Raw genomic sequence first — 19,862 nt, forward strand, 5'->3', positions numbered from 1 at the left:
GTGGTGTGGCCTGTAGGGCAAATGAAGGGTGTGGCTGTGAGGCAGAGCAGTGGGCAGGACAAGAGAGTGGTGAAAAGTACTTGTAGCATCTAGCAGGAATATGACATGCCAAATTGGACTCATTTGAAAATAAAATAAAATGGGGGGGGGGGCACTTACCATCCACTCACGCAATGTAGTGCTGCTCTTGGATGTCTGCCCTTTCCTCTCCTCCCTTCTTTCCTTCCTTTTCTGTCTTTCTTTACTTCATTCTTTCCTCATCCTTCTGCCTGCGGGTGACTTTACACTCCCAATTTTGTCTTTCTTTCCCTCAGTCTTTCCTGTTCCTTCTGCCTGTGGGTGACTCTACACTGAGTGACAAGCTGAATGGTTTTATGTACACCAGGAAATCATTTACTACGCTGGGTGGTAACCATATAACCAAATTATGGCGCTTGGTGGTTTAGTGGGTACTTGCGGCACTCCAGTTGGATTGAGTCGGTGAAGGTTTATATCCAAGGGATGGTTGGGGTTTATTGATCACATAATGCCACCCAGGGATGAGTGAGGCTTGTCACTTTCATCTTAAATGTCAGGACCAACTTGCCTGGCCCTGGGCTCTTACGCTTCTCATGGGGCGACATAGGATTGGATGATGGATGGACGATAATGGGTCACATGGAGAGACAGACTGACAGATGAGGAAGTGAAGAAGCATTGTGTTGTGGATGTGATAGGAGGCGTTAGGAGAAACACATTGAGGTAGTTTGGCCATGTGGAGAGGATGGAGAGTGAGTAAGGTGGAGAGGGAGGGGGGGGGGCCAAGGATGAGGTGGAGGGATGGAGTGGAGAGGTACAGTATATGAGAGGGGGGTGTGGGCTGGGAGCTGGGCAGTGAAATGGCGGGGGACAGGGCGACATGGAGGCAATTTGTTTTTGGCCATCCCTTATGGGATTAAGGCATCTGATAATAGATAGATAGGTAGATAGATAATGAGTCCTTAATTTAGAGTAATTTTTATTTAATATATTTTTTATTTTTTCATTTTATTTTTTTCCAGGTCTCCAAGGGATAAATCGGGGCATGGTGGTGGTGATGGTGGGAGAGAGAAAGGGCGTGGAGAGAACCAACAGCATCGGGATGAAGACAAAGAGAACAGGGATATTGCTGCCCCCATTGACTATTCATCCTTCAAATCTGTGAGGAAAGGTGAGACAGTGGTTTGACAAATTGTCATTGGTAGTCTTCGTTCAAATATAACAGCCAACCCAAAATACACCGTTTGTGGTGAAGGGGCTAAGGTACCACAGTCTAGAAAATATAATGATATATTGAAAAATATCCCTGATAGCAGTGTTGTACTTGATATAAAAACCTCCAATCACTTCTTGAAATCTCAGACCCCTTTTCCCACATAAAGATGGGATGAACTATGATTAAAAAACAAGAAAAAAAGTATTAAAGTTGGGAAAACCATCAGTAGCATGCCCAGTTAAAAGCATCACAATCATTCCTACAGCATTCAAGCCATAAGAATTCTAGCTGCACCTTACAAATTTGAGTCTGCAGTGAGGTCGTGTGTGTGTGTTTATGAGAGAAAAAGAAAGGGTGGAGGGGGAGCTGACAACCTATGTATTTTTTTTGGCACCCATCATCCATTCACTTGATATAGTACTGCCTGTTTCTTCCTTCTTGTCTATTATTCTTTTTCTGTGCCTGTCCTTGTCTCTTCCTCCAGAGAGGGAGACAGAGACATGAGTATGCATTTATATTTTTTTAGACACTCTTGATCCCTTCACATGATGCAGTACTGCCTACTTCATCCTTCATGTCTATCATTCTTTTTCTGTCTGTCCTTCTCTCTTCCTTTTTCAGCCTTCCTTCCTTTCAGTAATTATTACTCCTCTTTTCAAATCCGGTAATTGGCCCAGTAGAAACTGTGGCAACGTCGCACGTAGGGGAATTCCCGTGAAGGAACAAGCCTAAACGATCTCAATATTTTGGAAGGACTATAGAATTTGTGTGCCTCTCATGTCTAGATGATCCTTGAGTTGAGGACTTTGTTTTCTTGGTGTAGGTGGTCTGTAGGTGTAGTAGCTGTGCAGCCTGTGATTATTTTTAGGGTCTTGTTCTGTATGGTCTGTAGGGTGTTATAGTGTGTATTAGTGTGGCTAGAAGTCCAAGCAGAGCTTAAATAATTCATCACTGAATGTATATATTGTTTGTATATATTGGTGGTGTTTTCTTTGTTGTGTCCAAATGTTGCATGGGCAAGTGACCTTAGGGCGTTGAGTCTTAGTGTTAATTCATTTTTAATGTTTGTGATGTGTTGTTTAAATGACATTGACGTATGTTACACCAAGGATTTTGGGTGTGTGTGTGTGTGTGGTAGGGGGGTATTGTTTATGATGAGGTGTGGAATATGACTATATTATGCTGTCCAGTTTGTGAGAATGGTTACTGTACATTGGCTAGGGCTATATTGAGTCTGTGTGTGGTGAAACATTCGTGTAGTGTGTTGATGTAAGGTTGGAGGATGTGTGCGGCTGTGTTTGTGTTTTGGTGTGTACATGTAAATGTTATGACATCAGCATAGGAAGCTTTGTGTATCTGTGGTGTATGGGGTGTTGGTGTGTTGTGCATGTATAAGTTAGTGTAGGGGACAAAACAGATCCTTGATGGACGTTGTTTGAACTTTCTGATGTTTGATGACAGGCAAATGTTACATGTGCACATCTGCCTGCTAAGTAGTTTGCAGGGGCAGTTGATGGGTCTGCTTGGTAATACAGAGTGGGGTTGATCAGCAGCAGCTATTTTCTGGGTTCTACTTCATCCCATCCTTAGGTGGGGAAGGAGGGCAGGATGATATATGATGAATACCTTTCCTACAACATTTTGGTGATTTTGGCACTTCCTTTACTCACATTTGCTATTTTATGAAGGTACATGCACAGCCTTCTTCCATTCCACTTTGCATCCATCATAACAACTTCACAGCATCCAACACCTTTCCATTCCTATGATGTATACATATTACATTTTGTACGTCTTCCCTTCTCTGTATCATGCAGTTTTTTAATATCAGTAAATGCTGTAAGTCTCATACAACCATTGTTCCATTACTCACCTGTCAGTAATATAAATAATTTTGTGTTGGCAGTGACCCTGTCTCGGGGACGGTCTCGAGATGAGGAGCAGCGTGAGCCTGAGGGGGAGGAACAGAAACCTAGGAAACGTAAGTGGGGTAGCAGTTCAGCAGGCAAAGCTTCTCTTGACATCTCATCAGCCTCACTGAAGGTCAGTTTTTAATTAGGAAATCATCTGTTTTGTTACTGATATTGGGGACAAGATGAGAAATGAAGTTTATTTATTTTTCAGACTGACTGAAATTAGTCGTTTAGCCATATACAGATACAGTAAACTCCCGATTATCCGTCTCGGCACTACCTGACATACGACATTATCCAGTGTAGCCAGTGGCTGAATTAAAATGGTACCTGGCAGTAAGCATAAAATCTTGACACTTTCTGGCATGAAGGACCCTTTCTTCTGGCTAAAAGTACATTATTATCCTGTATGAGACGGTTGTTATCAAACAGCCAGCCATAATCACACAAAAAAAGAAAGAAATACAGTGCACAAAAAGAATGGGTTAATTAATACTGTATAATAACTATGAACGTGGTGAAGTGTTGATGGAAAGAGGGAGAGTTGACAGTTGGTGGGCTTAACTGCTCACAGGGTGTTGGTGGGGAGAAGCAGTGGTAGGGAGTAGAAGAGTTTTGATTGGCTAAGGCAGGGGAGGGAGAATTGTAATACTGAGTTTTCATTGGGTGGCAGCAGGAAGATGGATGTTCTCTCACTTTGCATTGTATATATTCCTCTGCCGCTATAGTACCGATATACAGACGAGCCAACATTCCACTCTCTCATTCAAAACATTATTATGATTAAATGGCAATGTTGCAGTGGGCTTCCCTTCAAAACCTGGCTGGTCTTCTAGTGCTGCTGTGTCTGACATATGTATCGCTGACCCTCCTCTCTCCTCTTGTCTCTTATAAGTGCAACTTAGTGTTCTGAAGTGTACATTACTGAACTGTACAAGTGGCTGTTGGATTTTGCAAAGGCGCTGATGAAAGTGTATTGGAAAGGATCCATCCATCCATCCATCATTCAATCCTATGGTGCCTCATGAGGAGTGTATGAATAGGCAGGTTGGTCCTGACATTTAACCCACTCGTTACCCGCTAATTTATTAAAAAACCCACCCCCAAAACCCGACAAATTTTCGACCCCCCCCCCCCCCCCCCACCTCTGCTTTTGGTAAGAAACAATGGAAAATCACCAAGAAAGTGCTCACCTGAGGTTAGAAATGGCCTAGAAAGGTGACCCTCTGAACACCTGATAGTGTGTTCTCTGTAGCCGTGCTGCTACTGTCGTGTTTTCTGTGGTAGGGGTAACTACTGAAAAACACTCAAAATACGTAGATATTTATTAATTTGGTACAAATTTACATATAGTACAAGAATATATTGGTTTTCACAAAAAAATATAGGTGATATAAGTGTTGTTTCTTTCATGAACACAAGAAAATTGTCGAACTCTTCCACAAATGACTCACTACGACTGTTGTTTCAACTTACGTTATACTTTTCCACTAACATTATACCAGTTTCCACCTTATATAACTTATACTTACAGGCCTTACTATTTTAGTGAGCATCATATTATCGCACATTTGCAGGCCTTACTATTATAGTGAGCCTAGTATTATCTCAAGCACACACAGTATCAGTAATGTACTGATTGGGTAGGTAATATTCTGTATCATTGCAGCAGGCCAGGAAGTGTTATCTGTGACTTGTAGGCCTACTGTGTCATTATACTTGTATACTGTATGTTCACAAATTTCTATATTTTTCAGATTCAGGTATAGTACTGTATTGATTACAGGATTGTACAATATCAAACAGTATACAGTAGTCTCCCCAACATGTGAGTAATAATATAAGTAGTGATGACAGTGTTCACCATTACACGTAAGGGTAGGTTTTTTTTATTATTCGGCAAATCCGATCAATCGGCATTGGCCTGGTCCCGTTGATACCGAATAATTGGACTTTTACTGTATCATTGTTTGTGTGCAGTTAATTTTCATTTGCTGTGTTTCTCCTTTTGTTCACAGGATGTCCCAACATTGGTCTACAGCAGATGACCCAAAAGTTTAAGATATTAGCTTTCAGTTTGGTAGGGTTACGGTTAAAATTAGCATATATAACATTTTGCATTTTGTTTTTGTCCTAAACTTTCTAAAATATATTTTTTCATATAAAATTTGATTTGGTGGACCTCAGTGAAAGAAAATGGCTTGGGTTACTTGTGTTTTAAAGCACATTCCAATAAACCAAATGCAAGTCCCCCCCCCCCTTTGGGGTATGCAAAACCCAGGGTTACCGAGATTAAAAAGAGTTACCTATCTAAAGTTTTGATCGTTTCTCTCTCATATCCGAGGGAAACTGTGTGTTCTTAATTCATCCATCCGTCCATCATCTAATCCAGTGTTGCAACACTGGAGAGAAGGAGCCTGGGGTTAGGCAAGTTGGTCCTGACATTTATGACGAGATTGACCAGCCTTACTCATCCTTGAGTGGCATTACCTGAGCAATAAACCCCAAACACCCCTTGGATGTAAACCTGCACCGGCTGAATCCGACTTTAGCACCTTAAATTACCTACTGAACCACCAGGTGCCATAATTTGGTTATATGGTCACCACCCAGGGTAGTAAATGGTTTCCTGGCATATGCGAAACCATTTAGCCTGGTGTACACAAAACCATTCAGCTTGTCACTCAGTGTAGTCACCTGTAGATAGAAGGAAGAGGAAAGAATGAAGGAAAAAAATACATATAAGGAGGAATGGAAAGTAGAAATAAAAGGAGGAAAAGGCAGGCATCAGAGAGCAGCACTAATACTCTATTTTATATCAATTTGTAACTAATACAAAGGATGTGTGTTACAGAGAATCATTCCTGATGTGAAGCCTCTTTCTGCATCTGAAGTACACATGGGTGAAGATTCAGAGGCAGAATCTGGTGAGGCCAGTGATGAGGCTAGTGGTGGAGCTGAGGGTCCATTGGTGGAAGGGCCTGAGCCACCCCCACCAGCTGCAGTCAACAAAAGGGGTGCAGAAGAGGAGGAGGAGGAGGAAGGAGACAGAGACCGAAGAATGGGAGGAATAGAGAGGAGAGTAAGGGAGTCATCACCAGTTTCTGTACCTTGCAAGCAGCGTCGCCGCTCTAGGACTCCTGACCAGAGTAAGAACTTACAGAATTTTTTATCTGAGCATCCCAAGTGCTATACTTTATTGCACATTACTTGATGACAACATATTATATTTTTCCACCTTTCCATTCTACCAATACAGCTCATGATTTCTTCTGGAATATGGTTTAGGCAAATTAGATCCATCCATCCATCCATCATCCAGTCCAATGTTTCCCCATGAGGAGCGTAGGAGCCTGGGGTTAGGCAAGTTGATTCTGACCTTTAAGATGAACGTGACCAGCCTCACTCATCCCTGAGTGGCATTATGTGAGCAATAACCCGAACCTCCCCTTGGATATAAACCTACAGAGGCTCTGTTAGATTGGAGCACCTTAATTTCCCTCTAAATCACCAGGCGCCATAATTGGCTATATGGTTACCACCCAGCATCGTAAATGGTTTCTTAGTGTACTGGAAACTTTTTTTTAGTATTTTTTTTATTATGCGAAGAAGGAACCAAAGGCCACGAGCCCGCAAATTGTTGCTTCCAAAAGAAAAACAAAATACAAGAGAAAGCCAAATTCAAGATCTGTTCATTTTGAGATGCCTGGACACACTGCGTTTGAAAGACTGGAGATCATAGGAAGCAGGAAATACAGACAGAGGGAGACAGTTCCTGAGTTCAGTTGCAGAGTTGACCTGTTGCATAAATGAAGGACTGGGAGTAATGGTTCACTCTTGCTTTAGAGAGTTGGACAGAAAAGGAATGAGAGTTTGCTGCGAGACGGGTGCTATGCACCCGTCGAAGAGGAGAAGGTATGCAAGCAGACAGTTGAGAGGAGCAGTGACCATTGAAGTAGAGATAGAAAAGAGATAAAGATGCAACAGTGAGGTGAAGAGACAGAGGTTGTAGGGAGTCAGTAAGAGGAGGAGAGTTAATTTGACAAAAAGCCTTTGACTCCACCCTATTGAGAAGAGCTGTATGTGGGGGACCTACCCACACATGAGAGTTGTACTCCATACGGGCAGATAAAACCTGTGTATAGAGTCAACAACTGTGCAGGGGTAAAGGAGGAATGGAGTCGTCTTAGCACACCCAATCTCTTAGAAGCAAATTTTACAAGAGATGTGCAGTGTAGAGTCACCCATAGGCAGAAGGAAGAGGAAAGAATGAATGAATGAATGCATGACAGAAGAGGGAGTGTAAAGTCACCCTTCGGCAGAAGGAAGAGGAAAGAACGAGGGAAAGAAAGACAGAAGAGGAAGAAAGGAAGAGAGGAGAGGGCAGACACCCAAAGCAGCACTATGAGTGAGTGGATGGTGAGCTCCCCCTTCTACTTTTCAATGAACTAGTATATTTAAAATTAGGTAGCAGAGCTGAGACACCTTGCTCCACATGCATTAAAAGGTAAATTACCCAGTATGTCATTTAACAAACTGTGCTGTCCTTTAGCTCATCTGGAAGAACTGATACTTTGGAATATATGTGTGTGTGTGTGTGTGTTTTCTTTTCTCTCTCTCGGCTTATTATGTGCATTTTAAAGATGACTGGCAGAGCAGGAGTGGAGGCCTCAAGCCCCATTCCTCCTTTGTATCAGTGTGAGTGGTAATCCCATTGCCTCACTTGTTTTACAAACTACAGTAGGCTCGCCCAGTGCGCGACATCACAGTGCGCAAATCGCATTGTGCGCGAGTGACCAAAAATCATAACAAAAAACCTTGAATGCGCGAGTTTACCCCACAAAACATGAGGTAGAGGCAAGAAGTGGCTTAAAAATGCCATTTTCCATCAGTACGCGACACCCCCACACACACACACACACACACACACACACACAATGTGCCAATAGTGACTTAGAGGCTCATGGGGAAGTTGCTCAAGAGGAGCCAATAACAGCTTCAATAATAACGTTTTCGGCAATAACAGTAAGTTAGAATAGATACCCAGTTTCTATAATAATGATGTTTATTTCGTGAATACCAAGTTGTTATACTGCCAATACGTCCATAACAAGATGAGGAATGAAACAAACAAGCAAGAAGAGATGAAGGAAATTGCCAAAAATGTGAGCAGTAGCAAGGAGGCAGAGGGAGGATCCTCCCCTCACCACCTCCCCTGACTCGCCCACCACCGTCCTCCACTGCCCCACCTGACTGACCAGCTGCCTCCCTCTCCACCTTCACAGCCCCACCTGACTAACCTGCATCACCTGGCATACCTACAACCCCCACCATAATGACTGTTGCTGCATTCTGGAAGAAATGTAACATTCAACAGGCCGTAAATTTCTTTGTCAAAGCCTGGAATAATACAACATTGGCAACCGTTAAACAAGCGTGGTGCGGCCGGGATGGTGGCAGGGGCGCTGTAAGTGCGTTGCCGTGCCTCAGAACTCTTGTTGTTTAAATCCATCAGGCCTGTTGTCTACTGTTGTTAAGGTGACTGCCCATATTTTTGTTATTGCAGCTATATCTATAGTACAGTGTCTGAAAAATTTGACCTTTTTTATGCCAAAAAATGTCCAGGTATTAGAGGGTACCGCCCATATGTAATTTTTCCCATAAGATTATGTATTCCCAGTGCACAAATTCCCAGTGCGCGAGGTCATGGATTGCCCAATCTCTCGCGCACTGTGCGAGCCTACTGTGCTACTCACAAATTATCAAGTAGTGACAGATATTCTTGTCGTTAAAGGCCTTTCATCAGCAATATGTCTATTATTAACCCCCAGTTTGGCTGTGTGTGTGTATTTACCTATTTATAGTATACAGGAATTGAGCTAAGCTCGTGTTGTCCTGTCTCCATATCTACATTAATCCAATCTATTGTAGTTTTAAACACATGAATGTTCTTTGCCTGCACCACCTCCTCGTCTAAGTCATTTCAAATACTTATGCTTCTATTCGGGAAACTGAACCTTTTAAGATTATTAAGACATCTACTTTTCCTCAACTTGAAGTCATGACCTCTTGTTCTTCCATCATCCAACACAAAAAGATCCTCTCTGTCGACCCTTTCCAATTCTCTTAAATTTCTAAATATCGTGATCAAGTCACCTCATTCTCTTCTATCACGCAGCGTTGGTAACTTCAGTTTTTCCAGTCTCTCCTCGTAGGTGAGTTCCTTTAAACATGGTATCATCCTTGTTGCCATCTGTTGAACCCTGTCTAGTTTATTAATATTCTTCAAATGAGGTGACCATACCACAGCCGCATACTCTAGCCTTGGTCTTATCGTGGTCACTATCAACTCCCTCAGCATTTCATCATCCATATAATTAAAAGCCACTCTCATATTGGTCAGTAATCCTCAAGTTCCTGCAATGATTTTATTTATATATTTTTCTGGTGACAGGTCATCCTGAATAGTCACTCCCAAGTCTTACAAATTATCTCAGTGCCCATTTTATATGTCCAGTGCGGTCATTTTTCACTCATTCCCATTTCTAATACATGACACTTCTTGGCATTAAAATCCATTTTCCAAGTCTGGCTCCAGCTGTGAAGTTTGTCCAAGTCCTCTTGCAGTTCTTTACAACTATCAGTACCTTTAATATGTTTCATGATTTTAGCATCATCTGCGAACATACTCATATAACTATTTAAACCCTCTGGTAAATCATTTACATAAATCAGAAACATTATTGGGGCTAAGACAGAGCCCTGGGGTACTCCACCAGTCATGTTTCTCCACTGTGAAACCTTATATCTTATAACTGTTCTCATCTGCCATCATATCAATCTTCCATCCACTTTAATAGTTTCCCATGCACCCTTCCAAAGGTCTTCAACTTCCACAGCAGTGTCCTATAGAGCACCTTGTCAAATGCTTTCTTTAGGTCAAGATAGACGCAATCTGCCCATCCCTCTCTTTCTTGTATGACATCTGTTACCCTACTGTAGAAACTTAATAGGTTAGTAACACATGATCATCCTTCCCTAAAACCAAATTGTCTTGGTGTTGTCACTTCATTTTCTTCTAAATACCTCATCTATCTTTTTCTAACAGTTTTCTCGCAGATTTTACAACAATACTAGTAAGTGATACAGGTCTATAATTGAGTGGATCTTCCCTATCTCCTCCTTTGAAGATTGGCACAATACTTGCTCTTTTCCAACCTTTAGGTAACTGTCCATTTTCCAGCGGTCTTAATGATGACATAAACAGGCCACACTAACTGGTCTGCACATTCCTTCAGGATCCATCTGGTCCTATTGCTTTTCTTACGTCCAAATCCCTCATCAGCTACAGCACCTCATTCACGTCCACTGTAATTTCTGCCATTCCCGTCACCCTGAGTTCTATTTCAGGTTCCCTAAATTCCTCCTCCAGCTAGACTGACTGCAGTTTGATGTTCATTATTTCACACAATTCTTCTTCTCTTTCATAGGTTTCATCTCCATCCCTCAATTGTATTATACTGTCCTTGACTTTCATTTACCATTCACAAACCTATAAAATAATTTCAGCTCCTTTTTTAAATTAGTTATGATATTTTTTCATATTTCCTTTCTTCTTCTCTCCACACTACATATTCATTTCTTACCTGCTTGTCCGCCTCCCAAGCCCTTTCACTATACCTTCTTCTCACTTTATTCCATGCTCTTTTTCTTGCCTCATGTGCCAGGGGAGGCGGTGGCTGAATCGGTAGAGAGGGGGCATGCAGTCCTAATGGACCCAAGATCGAATCCTGGCTGGGGCAGGGAACAGTTTAACCCCTTCTTTACCGAAAATGTGTTTTGATGATACTGTGGTACGCTGGTACACCCTCTAATGAATGGCAGCTTATGGGCCTCAGGGTAGCCCGGTAAGGCTGTTTCTGAGGACCTCGTGTTAGCAACAGCTCTGTGTTTTGACAACAAAGACTGTGACGAATTCTGACATCATAAGATACGTCATGACTGAGTTGTGGTGGCACCAATTGCTTGCTCACTCATCTGTGATGTAACCTCTTTTAGACCAATCATTATTTTATTTATAATTTCTACTACAGATATCGTACTATATTTTCTGCTGACATACGGCAAAATTTACACCCCTTGGCCTGCCTGACAGAGTCAGTTACCACGCACTTGACCGCAAGAGAGGGTGTACGGGGTATTTTTCTCTCATGGCGTCTCTGGGGGATTCCGGTAGTGATGAGTTTATTCCTCATGAGGATACTTATTTAGATGTATCAGATGATGATGCAGCAGTGTCTGATGTGTCAGTAGATGACTGTGATCCTGAAAATGATAGCGAGGTTGATGTGAGTGAGGAGGAGGAGGAGATCAGTAGCGAGCTTAGTGTTGCTGCACTCTCGGCAACAAGTGGGTCAAGGTCGCCGCCACCATCACATATGTCCACACACTTCATGCTCAGCTTACAAGGTAAATAAATAAGCCATCCATCTGTGCAGAACATTTTTTTCAAGCCAGTTTTTACAGTAGTTACCTGGGTAACAGTACTTCAGCATAAGATATGTAAACTTATACACCGTAATGATTTATATTATAATCTTTTTTTATTACTGACATCATGCTGGGTTTATGTGATCATCAGTATACAGACAAATCACAAAGAGTGAATAGTTTTGACGTGGCAAAAAATACAGTATACACTACCCGTCACACTATGGGAGGGGAGCTATCAGGTCGGTATGGGGGGTAAACGTAGTGTTTACACTAGGGGGAGGGGTCGGTAAAGAAGGGGTTAAGGATTTGAATTTCCTAAAAAGCAGACTTTCCTGATCTACCAGATGGCCCGCCGACATGTTGTAAAAGTACCCCCCTCTAATACCAGTACACCAGTCCTGTATGAGACAGCCCTAGCATGTATTCATTGTGGACGGTGGGTGTTAACGCCGAAGTGGTGACATGTGGAGGTGTAGGAGGACTACCGGGCCTTGGGATAGGCCAATGAAATAGGCCCTGAGTCGAACACGTAAAAAAAAAAAAAAAAAAAAAAAAAAAATCTGTTGTTAAACCATTCTTTCTTCCTTTCCATAGCTGCAGAAAATTTTGGGACATATTTACTAACTCCTGTTTTATACACTTCTATCATAAACTTCATATTTCTCATCAACATTTGTGATCTTATTCATTTTACTCCAGTCTACGTTTTGGAAAAAGTTCCTCAGGGAAGGAAAGTCTGCCTTCCCGTAATTGCATCTATTCTTCCTGTGTTTTTCATCCTTTTCTCCATCCCTTACTCCCACCACTTCCATCTCAATAACCAGATGATCACTTTTACCAAAGGGGCATTGGTAGGCTATGTTCCCCACATCATTTGGGTCCTTTGTGAATACTAAGTCAAGTCTTGATGGTTCGTCGTCACCCCTAAATCTTGTATTTTCTTTAATTACTTGGGTTAACATGTTTTCTTAATTACTTGGGTTAACATGTTTTCTACCACCAGTTCCATGAAGTTATTTCCTCATGATTCCTCATTGCTTCCAGCATCCATACTCTCCCAGTCCACTTCTCTACGTTTAAAATCTTCCATTATTATTATTCTATTTCTTCGTTCAAGTATCATCTTTAGTTTAATAATGGATGCACTTATTAACTGTTCATAATCTTCATTTGTCCATGCACTAGTTTTGGGAGGCATATAAAATACTACATCTATTTTTTCTCCATAACTGTCTTCTATTTCAACTCCCAAAAGTTCAGCCATGATATTTTCAATTTCTGTATTTTTTGTTTATGGTCACTGGGGGTTAAAATCATTATACCTCCCCCAAACTTGCTTTCTTTATCTTTCCTCCAAATATTATAACTGTTCCATCCAAATAATTTAGTATCAACATCTCCACCAAGCAAACAATATCAGGTTTCTTTTCATTTATATAGTCTTCAATTTCCCCTTTTTTGGATATTAACCCATCCACATTACTATACGTGATACTTAGATTTACGGCACTGGTTTTATCTTTACTCATTCGTCTCTTATTCGCTGCCATATCCATACCCCTTGTTTCCCTCACTTCTAGTTCCTCACATACCACTTCCTTACTTTCATATCCATCACTCTCCAAAAAAAAGTTTTACATTCTTCCTCTGTCCTCCTGTCATTTTTTTCCTTCACTTGTTCCTTCAAAGATTTTAAAACTTCTCTTTCTTCTTCGTTCAAATCTTTTCTTACTATAACATTTTCCATCCCTGCCTCTTTACTTAGTTTCCAGGTCACTTTAAGTATATCGTTTACTACACTTTCTGACGACAGCTTAACTCATTGGTCTTACTTCCCCTTTCTTATACGACCCTATCCTCCTTACTTCCTTAATTTCTTTTTCCCACTTGTTAATTTCGGGATTGATCTTGCCCAATATTTTTCTCACTTGATTCGTGTCTCTCTCAAGTCTCACAGGTCTAACCTTTTCTTCCTCCTCCCTATTTCCAAATATTACCACACATCTACTCCTTTCTACAGTTTCTCTCACTACTTTCTCTTTTTTCTTCAATGTTTTCACTAAATTTTTTTCAGTTTTTTTATTGTTCCTTTCCCTTTCTTCTTGAATGATTTCCCCTAAGCTAACCACTTCTTTCTGTTCCTCTTCTACATGTGCCTACTTTGCCTTTTGCTCTTCTAACACACTACTCATCTTCTCCATTTTGTTACAGCACTGTTCTCGTTTTCTCCTTAACCCCTAAAGTACTAAGCTCATTGATCGAGCTTTTTTGCACAATTTCTTAAAAGGACGAGCAAAACCGATCGTACAACATCCACAAAAAACTGGCGGCAGCTGGCTCAACCCCAGCTGTGACGTAGATGGCTTCTAACCAATCAGTTCTAAGTATTGGACACACCTGAGGGGGGACCCAGGCCCGTAACCAGGCAGTGGGGGGTGTATCCCCCACCTCCCTCTCGCCACATCCCTCTACCCCACTACCTTGTTACTACCCTACCTCCCACCGTTCTTACCACCACCACCCCTCCCACCCCATCCTCATTCATCCCGCCCTCCCATGTGGATCCCCTCCAGTGCCCCCCCCCCCAGTCATCTGGGAGGAGGGTATTTCCCCCTTACCCTCCCTCCATGTCCCTGTACTCCTCTGGGGTCCTTCCTTTGTGTCTTCTGATGGCCTCCTCCCATCCCCCTATCCCTATACACCCCCTCCTGGCCTTACCACCTCTCATAACCTCCCTCTACCCCCACCCCCACCCCCTAACACCTCCCCGGCCTCGAATATTTTGTGTATTTTTTACGCGTTATGGGATGTGTTTTTGAATCATTACTTGTTATTTATTTGTGTCTTTGCATACAGATATGCATACCACAATTATTTTAGCTGTCTTTATTCAAAACCCAGTAGAAAAAGACATTTTATTTTATGCCGGCTCATGCAAGCATGTTGGAGCCTTCAAAAACGAAACGAAACGAAAACTAGCTAGATTTGACAGCTCAGTGGGGAGGGGAGGGAGGGTACTGGAGGTTTGGGGAGGGGAGGATAATTTTTACTATTTATCAAATTTTTATTGAGGGGTTCATGACCATTTTCCCTAGCTAGATTTGACTGCTCGATGGGGAGGGGAGGGGGAAGGGGAAAGGGGAGGGGAGGTTAGGAGAGGCAAGAGGAGGGGAGGGGATTCGAGGTATGGGGAGAGGAGAGGAGGGGAGGATAATTTTTACTATTTATCATATTTATTGGGGGGGGGGGGGGTTGTCACCATTTTATTTTTTTGTAAGCACATTACAATGGTTTATAACATCAATGCACACCAAAAAAAATTGATTTTGGTGATTTGTTTACATATTTTTCTGGAGAAAACAGGTGCAAGTGGCATATTTTCTTTCACGGGGACGGTGATGGATAACTATTATAAACTTTGACAGGCCATAGCTCGGTAACTATTGGGTCTAAGATGGTGGGGTTTGCTTTTTCAGGTGTGTAAATTGAAGCTTATAAATCGGGCATAAAACTTTTAACCTTTGAGAAAGTCGAAAAATAGGCCTGTTTTTGCGTCCTGGAGGGTAGTCGAGGCTGGAGAATTGCGTACCCTGGGGATTAATTCGATATTTTCTCATTTCAAATTCTCGATTTTGTGGTTTGCTGTCTCATTGGCCTGTATCAGACTCTGTATAGTGTTTTCTGTATTTTCAGGCATGTTTCTTGATACCAGATCCTCCACTTTCTTTTCTAATTCACTAACCCTGATGATCAGTGTTTTAACCAAATCCGTTACACTTGTTTCCATGTCAAAACCTGGAAATTCAGGTCCCTCAGTGTTTACATTGTCGGCCATGTTTAAGGTTGGTTACAATACTGAACAGCTGTTCCCGAAATTCCTATAAACATTCATGTATACTCACTGACAATAGCTCTTTACATTTTTGGTGATCTAAATTAAGTTACAATACTTTACACTTTAGATAAGACTAAAAGAGACAGGACAAACATAATTCCTGAAAACTACTTAAGGTTTGCAGCAGTGGCTGAGAGGCAGCTGTGTGTGTGTTTGTTTCTCTCTCTCTCTCTCTCTCTCTCTCTCTCTCGCTCTCCCCTTCCCTCCCCCCTTCCTTATGATTTTATGCTGCTTGAAAGAGAATTTCATATATAAAATAGAAAGTCTTCATTAATCCCTTTACTATGAGAGTTCTTAAAAAGTATTTGGTTTTGAAGATACAACTCACAGGGGGCAGGAGAGGGTTACCAGTCAAAATAAACACACCCTTGGAATAGTGGAGAAATTACCTGTGGAATCCCTCCTGTGTCAAGTCATTCCAGTGGGATGAGATTGGTTGGCCAGGACTTTGCTTAGCCTGTTCTTTATACAGGCATAGGGATGTGGCTATCCTACCACCCAGCACTTGTGTCACAGACAGTCACATCAGAAATTGAGGGGAAAATATGAATGGGGGTTCCTTTTCCATGCTGATTTTTATCCTAAGTAACAATGAAGAGCTCTCCTTGTCATCTTTCCATCAAATGTAAATTGATAATTTTTATTATAATACACGATGAAAATGTTGCATGTTATTTATTAACGTTGTTAGATTAATGTCCAGTAAGCAAACAGTTATGCTTATAAAGATGTTTTGTCCAATTGCACAGAGGTGGTGCGTAAGATCAGGGTATTTGAGGGTCCTGGTTCAGGCCCAAGTAAGCCGGCCATTGCCCCAGCTCGTAATCCTCCGTCCCGTGTTGTGGTCATCACCAACCTTGTGCGCCCTTTCACCTTCAACCAGCTGAGAGAGTTGTTATTGCGCACTGGACGTCTTGTACCAGATGGTTTCTGGCTTGACAACATTAAGTCAAAGTGCCTTGCAATGGTAGGTCTTTTTACAAGTTGGGAGAATATCAGGAAAGGTGCTTAATTTAAGTGAGAACTTTTGTTCTGTTTTTATTCAAGTAGCCTGACGCTTACCTTGAATGAATTTGTCAGGAAAAAGACTATAATAGTAGTAGCCCCCAAAAGATGACTCTCCAGTACATTGCAATAAGGCAGAAAATGTGTGAATACTTTTCTCATTTTGTGAATATAGTAAGGCAATTTGTAGCATGGTTCTTCCATTTGGAATTGTACTAATAAATTTTTTCCCCCAGTATGAGACTGAGGACCAGGCCCATGAGACCAGGATGGCCCTACATGGTGTTCGATGGCCAGTCTCCAACCCTAAGAACCTGTTTGTTGATTTTTCTACTGAGGTATGCTTTTTAAGTTTCTGTAAGATCTTTTCTGTGGTCACAGCCAAGCCTGATAAAGATCCAATATCATATTTTGTGAGTAAGACCGCTCTCAACCTCCGTGATCTAAAGGGATGGAAGGTAGCTAATTGTTTGTCAGACATTGTTTAGCTAACCTCTTGTGGTGTAACAATATATTGGTATGCACAGAAGCCTCATTGTCAGGCTGTCTAGGGGAAAACTAAACTAAAAGTTGAATGGTAATAAATTCTGTATTTGCTTGAATTACCTTGCCTGTATGTGGGCAATCCTTTGTGTGTGGAAAATGTTAGGTGCACCTGTGTTAAACTGAGACATGTAAATGTGTCATAAGTCTTGAACCCTCAGATAAGTGAGGCAGAACACTCTTGTGCACCCATTATGAATACAGGTTTTTCATAACAAAATTCATGCTTTTAATGATATGTTAACAGTTTCAAGAGAATGCTGATTTCTGATCACGTTAAATAGAAGTTAGGTTAGCAACTGTTAACCTTTGCATAAAGTTAGTGGCATAAAAACCGATAGTTTATTCTCCCCGAAAGCAAAGGTGTTTTTATTTTAATAGCGAAGAGGCTAATTGCATCAGATTAGGATGGATGCCTTTGTCTTTTAACCTAACTGGGAAGATGGTAAAGAACACTGGTGGTATAGCCTATTTGCTTTGATCCGAGTAGAGACAAACCTTAATCTTTTGAAAGCTGACGGCTGTTGGTTGTCCGAGTGCATTCATTATTAACGAAGCATTTTATCATCATCATCTAATCCACTGTTGCCTCATGAGGAACAAAGGAGCCCTGGGCTATGCAACTTGGTCCTGACATTTAAGATAAGATTGACCTGCCTTATTCATCCCTGAGTGGCCTTACATGAGCAATAAACCCCAACCACCTCATGGATATAAACCTATACAGCCTCAGTCTGGTTGGAGTGCCTTAATTTCTCACAAAATCATGAGATGCCATAATTTGGTTATATGGTTACCACTCAGTGTAGTAAATGGCTTGTCACTCAGCGCAGTCACCCGCAGACAGAAGGAAAAGGAAAGAATAAAGGAAAGAAGAAGAGAGGGAAGGAAGAGAGGAAAGGGTAGTCACCCAAGAGCAGTACTTACATCTAGTGAGTAGATGGTGAGTATCTCTACCTACCACTATTAAATTATTAATGTGGGACTGGGTAGAATTGATGTCATTGGAGAAGAAAGACTGCCATAGTATATCGGCAAAATAATTTCCAAATCCAATGCAGTCTGCCCTGTCAAAGTGCCATCTGATCACTCTGACAGGCTCAGAACGACAAGGTTTGTGGGGACAGGCTAATGAGGCTCTGATGAGATTGTGATCAGAGGATCCAAGTGGTGACAGTTCTTTCGTGTAATGATCTGGGTTATTTGTGAGGAACAGGTCCAAGAGGTAAGTGTTATGGTCAGAATTATCTGGTATTCTGGTTGGTCATTTTACCAGTTGTGTGATATTATCTGTCTGATCGTTTGCATGTAAACTCCTGCATCACATGCCACTTCGTCCAATAGTTTTACACTTTCCTTTGGAATGAGTGCTTTTCTAGTGTTCATAGCACTTTCATATTGCTTAGGCATAACTGAAGTTAGTTTGGAGCCATGTGCTCAGAGTTCTGAGAGTAAATGAGGAGCAAGGAAATAAGCAAATAAATGCTTCTCATCACAGCGACCAATCACACAACACAATACTGAGGCAGGCAGTGACAGGCGATATGGTACCTTGGTCACGTGGGTCGTGTCTGGTTGAGGAAGCCAGTCAGCGACCGACTAAAGCATAACACAAGAGTTGTAAACGATCGCAGTCATCTGGAAATCCAGTACTAAACACGCCCAGTTCCTACACAGTTTCCTTCATGCAATTGAGTGAAATTACCATGCTATTAAGTAATTATGAGAGAAATTAAATTCATGTGTTATTGTAAGATCATTGTTTCTTTTTGTCCAGTCATCTGGAAATCCAGTACCGAACGCACCCACTTCCTACACAGTTTCTTTTGCGCAATTGAGTGAAATTGCCATGCTGCTAAGTAATTATGGGAGAAGTTAAGTGCACGTATTATTGTAAGATCATTGTTTCTTTTTGTCTTAAATTGCGACTCTACTGTATATGTGAAGCTACAGAATGTGGTGAAATTTTTTGGCCTATTTGATGGAGCCAGGATTTAGAGGGCTTGAATGATAAGTGAATGGAAGCATGGTCCATTGAATTGGGCAAACTTTGGCTGTCTGGATGTTTCTACTCCTCATGTTGCCCAGGGTAGGAAAGGAGGTCCGGATGATGATGATTATGGTGACACATGTAGCTTTTCACCTATGTTTACGAGTAATTTTTCAATGGAATTCCCAATTTTTACTCTGTTAGATTTTACATAATGTCGCAGTAATTGTGTAGTTTACCTTAACCCTTTAACCGCGGGTATTGTTTTGGTCTGACTGTCCTCTCCCGCGGGGGTTTCAGCCAAATGTAAACAAACCTTTAAACCTTAATAACTCTGCACAGAATAAAGCTAGAGAAAAAAATAAGGTACCATTAGAAAGTACTAACCTTCAGCTTTCCATTGATGTAGGTTTCATGACTTTGTTGACTTTCACAGGACGGGCAGTGCCGTTAGAAGTGAGGGGTGTAAAATCACTATTTTTCGCTCACACATCATTACCTTCGCTCATACACCATTACCAAATGCCAACCTCATTCTGATAATAATACTATAAACATATATGAACACTGCACATTTGATAAACACCCACTCTGTGTTCACTGAGGCAGGTAAAAGGCACTGTAATTACCTGCACTTCACTGCCACATCAGCGGTGTTGTAATCACTATTTTTCGCTCACACACCATTACCAAATGCCAACCTCATTCTGATAATAATACTATAAACATATATGAACACTGCACATACGATAAACACCCACTCTGTGTTCACTGAGGCAGGTAAAAGGC

At 41.5% G+C, this 19,862-nt stretch overlaps 1 protein-coding gene across 1 annotated transcript in view; it reads left to right on the top strand.

Annotated features, from left to right (window-relative positions):
• Nucleotides 1–19,862, top strand: part of LOC145401336 (uncharacterized) — a 109,495-nt gene that overhangs the window by 65,154 nt on the left and 24,479 nt on the right. The window contains exons 9-13 of the mRNA XM_080273661.1: nucleotides 1,041–1,189; nucleotides 3,141–3,277; nucleotides 6,002–6,296; nucleotides 16,285–16,502; nucleotides 16,777–16,878. Of these exons, the coding sequence (XP_080129787.1) occupies nucleotides 1,041–1,189; nucleotides 3,141–3,277; nucleotides 6,002–6,296; nucleotides 16,285–16,502; nucleotides 16,777–16,878 (901 nt within the window). The remainder of the gene's footprint in view (nucleotides 1–1,040; nucleotides 1,190–3,140; nucleotides 3,278–6,001; nucleotides 6,297–16,284; nucleotides 16,503–16,776; nucleotides 16,879–19,862) is intronic.

The sequence above is a fragment of the Coenobita brevimanus genome, chromosome 55 (genome assembly GCF_032717465.1).
Source record: "Coenobita brevimanus isolate Jiangsu-jjx chromosome 55, ASM3271746v2, whole genome shotgun sequence".
NCBI lineage: Eukaryota > Metazoa > Arthropoda > Malacostraca > Decapoda > Coenobitidae > Coenobita > Coenobita brevimanus.